General features: G+C 43.0%; 1 protein-coding gene across 1 annotated transcript; it reads right to left on the minus strand.

Moving 5' to 3' along the window:
* Positions 1-1,363: 1,363 nt before the first annotated feature.
* Positions 1,364-4,448, minus strand: LOC101762142 (oxygen-independent coproporphyrinogen-III oxidase-like protein sll1917). The gene is made up of 2 exons (XM_004962472.2): positions 3,609-4,448; positions 1,364-2,258 (listed from the first exon to the last, which is right to left on the minus strand). Exons 1-2 carry the CDS (start codon positions 4,415-4,417, stop codon positions 1,634-1,636), a joined length of 1,434 nt encoding a protein of 477 aa, XP_004962529.1. The 5' UTR covers positions 4,418-4,448; the 3' UTR covers positions 1,364-1,633.
* Positions 4,449-6,809: the final 2,361 nt, after the last annotated feature.

Genomic DNA, 6,809 nt, shown 5'->3' on the forward strand with positions numbered 1-6,809 from the left:
TCGTGCTGCAACAATGAGGTATCTTCAGCATGACATTTGGCAACTGCATACAGTTATGTTGTTGTAATGTACAGGCTTGTAGCTCCAAAACATATTGATTGTTTCCCAAATTAAAACGACAGAAATGTCCCTTCATCTCAACAAGAGCTCGGCACACATCATATTGTGTTTCAACAAAGACATTAGGCGACCAATTGAATGAGATATCGCTCTTTATCTCTTTTCTTTGATGCTACGAGACCATCCATTTCATTGAAGATATACTCCGCAAACCAGTTGTGAGGTGATAGACCAAATAGACCTCCTAGCTCTGTCATCCTTAGTATTCAACCATCACGAAACCTGACGAAGCTTCAATCCTCAACAGATAACTGGCCAAGAGAGCATAGCATCAAGCCATCAACATGTCGAGGCCATAGCTTTGAGATCTATGGCCATCAAACTGGAATCCAGAGAATGAGAATTTTGCAAATTGTAAAGTGAACTCCAACTGCTCACATCAGATCGACAATTTAAGGTTACAATTAAGATCACCCGTATCATTTAGCCACCAGCAAGATTAGTATTGCAGCACAGCTCAGCAGTTAAGCATTTAAGCTTCAGAGACAAGTTACTAGACAGCTATCCACATCTATGCTAACCACCAATAATTTACCCTTTTCAGGAGAAGAAATCACAAGAAAAACTTTTACAGGTGGAAGTCAACAAAATTAAGAGGCCTACACAATAAAAAAAAAAGATCACATCTCCATGATAATATTCAAAAGACTCATACTAGAGAACAAACTAATTCCAAGATAGACATTCATATGCTACTAAGGGTTAGAAAATTTTGATTAAAACCAACATCTTTAGAAGCTTGTTCATACAATGGTGCCAATGCAAGTTTATTGAAGAAATCATGCACCTTGACTTAACTGGTCAGGGCTAGACACTCAGAAGCAATCAAGTAAGTTTTACAGGGTTTAACAAAAAATTACTGGAACTCAGGCCCTTACGTAACCTTTTCATACTTCCTAATAGGGAATACCGTTTGCTAAAGTTCACATAAGAATTATCAGACTATAATAAACAGAAAACCGGAGTAAAGAATTATTCTCCACCAGTATTAATCTTACATAATAGAGCTAACAATTATTGATTTACAGCATATCTTTGCTAAGATTGTGTAGCAGTCGTTTCCTTCGACTGTTACATCTTATTAAACTATCGGTCAAGTAGTTTTGTCAATCAATTAAAACAAGCTCTGCATAATGCTTCATGATTGATATGTATACCCACTTGTCTTGGGAGAAAAAAGAAAAAAAGTTCAGAATACAGAACAGAACAACACAAGTATGCATGATATAAGTTAGTAATGACAGACTGAAGTGGGGATCATTGTAAAAGCTATAGTTGGGAATAGGGTGACATTGAAAAAGAGAAAGTTTTCCACAAGAAGTCAGCAAACCAGTTGATTGGTTTGTGCAATTGATGAACTGATTTAGTCAGGACTACTATTTTACTGTATGCTATGCATCTCAGCAACCAGCTAATGTCAACCAATAAGAGTAGAATGATCACACCTCAATATGGGCAGATCAAATCAATCATATGGAAAAGAATCTATATCACTCTGAAATGTATAACCATGTTACGGCGAGATAATTCCAAAAGCAAGTGAAATCAACTCATTGGACAACAAAAATCCATCTGGGTCACTGAGACGGATGAATGCAACTCTGCTACCAAAATCACCTTCATTTTGCAGGTCCAACTCAAAATCAATATGTGGCAAGGCTTGTCGCTCCATATCCATGGCAATTACAAGCCCACTCTCCACAAAAGGCTTAAATGTGTTACACAGTGATAGTGCCAGACTTTTTCCAAATGATTTACTGAAACTTTGCAAATCAAGCCCCCAAGCTGTTCTCAATGATAGCATAACCACATCCAGTGCCATGTCCTTCATGTCAGAGCTTCTCGACTTATGGCTCCATGTTCCATCCTCTAACTCCTGAACCCATTCTGCATACTCCTTCATCCTTCTGGGCCTGGAGTACCTGACACCATTAATGTAGCTTGCAGATCCAAGACCAAAGGCATAGAAGGGCCGGTTCTGCCAGTATGTTAGATTGTGCTTGCATTCATATCCAGATTTGCAGTAGCTACTGATCTCATAGTGGTTATATCCTGCTTCAGAAAGCCTCTTTGAAGCAATCTTGTAGAAGTTTGCAGACTCAGTGTCACTTGGAAGAGGAAAGACACCAGGAGTATACCTGCCACAAATTACATATGAATGAGGAAATTCCTTATTTGACACTGGAAGATTAGTTCCTTTCTTGACCCTGAAAAGTTTTTCCTTCCTAATACGACACCAACTTCTAACTTTCATTCCTTATTTGACATTTCCATCAATTGTGTTAGTTAAGTTAGGTGAAACGATCTACAAAATCACCTCCAAAAATCATGAAACTTTTTTTAGTGATACAACAAATGAGTATGAACCCATATTTCTTAGGAGGGCACATATACCTTTACAGTTTTAAAATTAAAATTCACCAACTTAGCCTACCTTTATAAGTTCTATGAATTTTTATGGCACCAAAACACTTTTAAAAATTATAAGAAAATAACTAATATTTCTCACATCAGATACTGGAACTTATTAAATTATTTCCTAGCAAAACTTACATAGAGAATTACGAAGAACCATAAATTTTGAAAACTTTAAAAGAACCTTGTAATTCTCTATGTAACTTATGATAGAAAATAATTTTATAAATGACTACATCTCATGTAAGGAATATTAGTTATTTTTCATAATTTTTCGAAAGTGTTTTGGTACCATAAAAAATTCAAATATGCTTCAAAAGTAGTCAGATTTGGTGAGTTTTAATTTGAAAATGCCAAAGGCACATGTGCATTTTTAAGAAAAATGGCATCAACTTCATTTGTTCTATTATCTAAAAAAGTTACACGAATTTTGGAGGTCATTTGATGGTTGTTTTGTTCGACTTATGTGACAAAAGTGACAAAAATGTCAAATAAGGAATAAAAGATAGAACTTGGTGTCATATAAGGGATGGGAAACTTTTCAGTGTCAAGAAAGGAATTTAGTCATCTTCTAGTGTCAAATAAGGAATTTTCTCTTCACAAATTGTCTCCCGAAATTAAGCAAAATGGCCTTGACAAGACCTAAACATACACACACAACAATTAATATTGCTGATCTGCATGTACATATAGAATCCAAATACTGCATGCAAATTACATAACCTAACATGAAACACACAGTAAGTAAGGATTTTCTCACACAATATCCATTATGGGCAAGAGAATTAAACATGCCTTGAGCATATGGTGATTGTAAGTTACTGTGTACAGAATGGAAAATTATAGGTTGCTGGTGGCAGATGCGCTAAGAAGATGAGGAATCATTACCAAAACTGAATTAGAAGGTGAAGTTGTAGTGCACAAGATAGAAGGATATGCCTGGTGGTAAAAAGTTGAATTTTACTGAAACCATGAAAGTTAACACACACAGGACCATTATATATTCACTTAGGCACTAAAGCAGGTGACCCTGCATTTTGAAATCTATAAAATCAAGAAGAAGAATCACTCACATTTGCCCAAACTTGGTGCCCTGCTCAATCTGCAGATCATACACGGAGATATGTGTGGGCCTGGCATCCACCGTGCACCTCAAGCTCTCCTCCCACATCTCCTCGGTCTGATTCGGCAGCGAGGAGATGAGGTCCATGCTCCAGTTCTGCAGCCCTTCGCATGCCGTCACGATCCCGACCGCCTCGTGCACCTCCTTCACGCCGTGCGCGCGGCCGCACGCGCGGAGCAGGTCCTCCTGGAACGCCTGCACTCCGAGCGACACCCGATTGACGCCGACGCCCACGAGCTCCCTGAGCCTGGCGGCGTCGAAGGTCCCCGGGTCCATCTCGATGGACACCTCCGGGCACGCCGACAGGCCGAACCTACCCCGCAGCGCGTCGAGGACGGCCGCGACGAGGCGCGGCGGGACGAGCGACGGCGTGCCGCCCCCGAAGAAGACGGTCTCGAGCGGGACCCCGTCTTCGGAGACCGGGCGCGTGGCGGCGACCTCGCGGAGGAGGAGGCGCACGTAATCGACGATCCTGGGGTCGTCCGCGGCCTCGCCACGGGAAGGGGTGGTGCCTGAGGAGGAGCCAAGCGCGACGATGGGGAAGTCGCAGTAATGGCAGCGCTTGCGGCAGAAGGGGAGGTGGACGTAGGCGGAGGACGGCGGGAGAGGCGGGTGTGACGGCGGCGGGGAAGAGGGAGTAGAGGAGGTGGTGGCGGCGGAGGCGGCATATCGTCGAGCAGGTGGAGGGCGTTGGCGGATTGGGGGCGGTTTCCTTGGTGGGAGGTGGGAGACGAGCGGGAAGGCCAATCGTAGCATCATTACTGAAGCGGTGCCGTAAACTTGGAGCCGCCCGCAGGAAGAAGTCGATTTTTGGTTCCGGTAAGTTGCGTGGCCACGTGGGTTTCAGAGATACCTTACGCCGCGCCGTGGTGGGCAGTGGGCTTACACCGGGATTTGGCCCATTTCAGATCTGTTCCAGGATTTGGATGGAGCATGAGAGAGTTTTGGTACAGAGCTCCATCTAATTCTAATTCTCTATAGGAGTTGATTCTCTCATAGAATTGATTCAGTAGCTTAAAATGATTCTTTTTAATTCCCTAGCATAAACTTTTAAAATCAGAATGGAGAATCACTTCACATAATTAGGAGAACCTACTCTTTTTCCAGCTCACAGCCTCTTAGTTCATTTCAAAGAAAATCACTTCACAGAATTATCAGAGAACCACTTGGCTCTGAAAAATTGTTAGCTCCTGCTAGAATTAGGAGAGAATCAGCACTGGGAGCTCCACCAAACGCATCCTGAGTTTGCATTTATCAAAAGTGAGCTTAGTCAAAATATTATTCTAGGAAATAAAATTATAAAATAAATTAAAATAATAATAATAAGTCATTCTAGCGTGTAGCCACCGTTTTATAATGGTAGAGTGGTTAAATCTATTTTATGGGATGATATTCTGACTAAACTCACTTTTAATAATCGTGAATTCGTAAATCTCGTCTTGATCCATGCCTTTCTTCGTCCTATTCCAGAGTCTAGGAGTTCGGTAACGCGAATGTTTGCCATGCACACTCAGCTTTATAAAATTATTTCATTGGCTCCTAAACAAATAAATAATGTGAATTCACTTAGCTTTATAAAATTGTTTCATTGGCTCCTAAACAAATAAAAATGTGAATACAAGTGAATGAAAGAAATACTTATGTGCCCTCGCTGGTCGTGTTCCAGCGTTTGTGTGTACTGCCATTGTGGTGGAAGGCACGAGGGTACAACTTCATCTACTACAGTTTAATAAATCCTAGTGCCTAGGATTACATGTGCATCATGTTAGAATCTGATACTCTCTATATGTGTAGCAGCACTCAAATCTTGAAAAGATATTGCGAGTACAACACAAGCTTGCATCATATTAAGAACAATGTAGATGGATCTTATAGAAAAACCTAGATGACGGCGTTGAGGCAACCACAACAAGAGAATAGGATTCTGACAAAGCCGACCGTAAGTTCTTTAAGCACAACTCCAAAAGAGTACAAGTGATTGTCACTCCCTCACAATCCTACTTGACCCTTTAGGACCCTCCGATTCTTACCCTATGTAAGAATCTAGTGCTATATAACTGTCTAGCCTATCCCTCTTGAGCGTTCCTAATTGCCTCTCACCAAGCATTAGATGAGAAATTGGTGTTTGCCCTTGGTTTGATTGATTCCTAGAGGCTCCACCTCCTGGTTTATACAGTCCCTTCCAAGACCCTCATACATGCAAGTAGGAGTCCTATACCTAGTAGGATTCAACGCTCAGGTAGAACTACAAATCCTAATAGCACATCCCTATTGAGTCCTAATCTAAGTAGGATTTGAGTCACCATGCAACAATCTCCACCTTGACTCTAATCCTTTGAAGTCACTGTGCTCCTCCAAGAATTCTCTCCAAATCGGCTTCTTTTTGTTATATTTTTTATACTCCCACCACAGGGGCTCCTGCACATCATCGCGATGTTCGTGTTAGTGTCCAGGCTTGAGTGCCCATACCCTCCGCCTGAGAGCTCCTTCGTTGTGTAGTTTGGTTAACCACATCGCCTTCTCCTACAACCCTCTGCCTAGGCTTTCCTGGAGCCCTATCCCGTGCCCCACGTCGCTCCGTGTGGCACGACTCGGGTGGATTCCCTCGCCGTCGCACCGAGCCGAGCTCCTTCAGTCCCTGTGTTTCACCATCGCTTGAGCACACCGACGAAAATCTGTAGGACGCGCGAGGATAGCGGTGGCAAGGGATGGCAGTTCTACCTGTGGGCATCGGTACCCGCGGGTTTTGTACCCGATGGGCAAGGGTGTGGGCAGGAATTTCACCCGCGGGTGAGAGTACGGGCAAGGATTCTCGCCTGTGGGCAGAGCACGGGTATGAAATCTCGCCCTTGGGTACCTATCGGGTTACCCACGCAACATAAAGGTCCATCAAATTACCAAGTATATGAGGTCCAACAATGCAGATTCGGCCCAAGCCCATCATGGAAATATGGAACCTATGCATACCTCATCCTTTCAATTACGCACCCACCCACCCGTTGATCGCCCCTACCCTCATTTCCTCTCGATTCATCCTCACGCACAAGCACACAGTGGCACAGGCGGAGGATCAAAGGTGCGCCGGCGCACCTGCGCGCAGGCAGCAAGCGGCCGGCTAGGCATCGCCCCTCCACTCTTGCTCCTCCGCAAT

Source organism: Setaria italica, chromosome III (assembly GCF_000263155.2).
Source record: "Setaria italica strain Yugu1 chromosome III, Setaria_italica_v2.0, whole genome shotgun sequence".
Taxonomy (NCBI): Eukaryota; Viridiplantae; Streptophyta; class Magnoliopsida; order Poales; family Poaceae; genus Setaria; species Setaria italica.

Excerpts from the sequence above, each read along its gene's own strand:
- LOC101762142 (XM_004962472.2), bottom strand. The coding sequence starts at position 4,417 with ATGATGCTACGATTGGCCTTCCCGCTCGTCTCCCACCTCCCACCAAGG. Across the intron at positions 2,259-3,608 it reads GGCACCAAGTTTGGGCAAAT|GTATACTCCTGGTGTCTTTC; the intron begins GTGAGTGATTCT and ends AATTTGTGGCAG.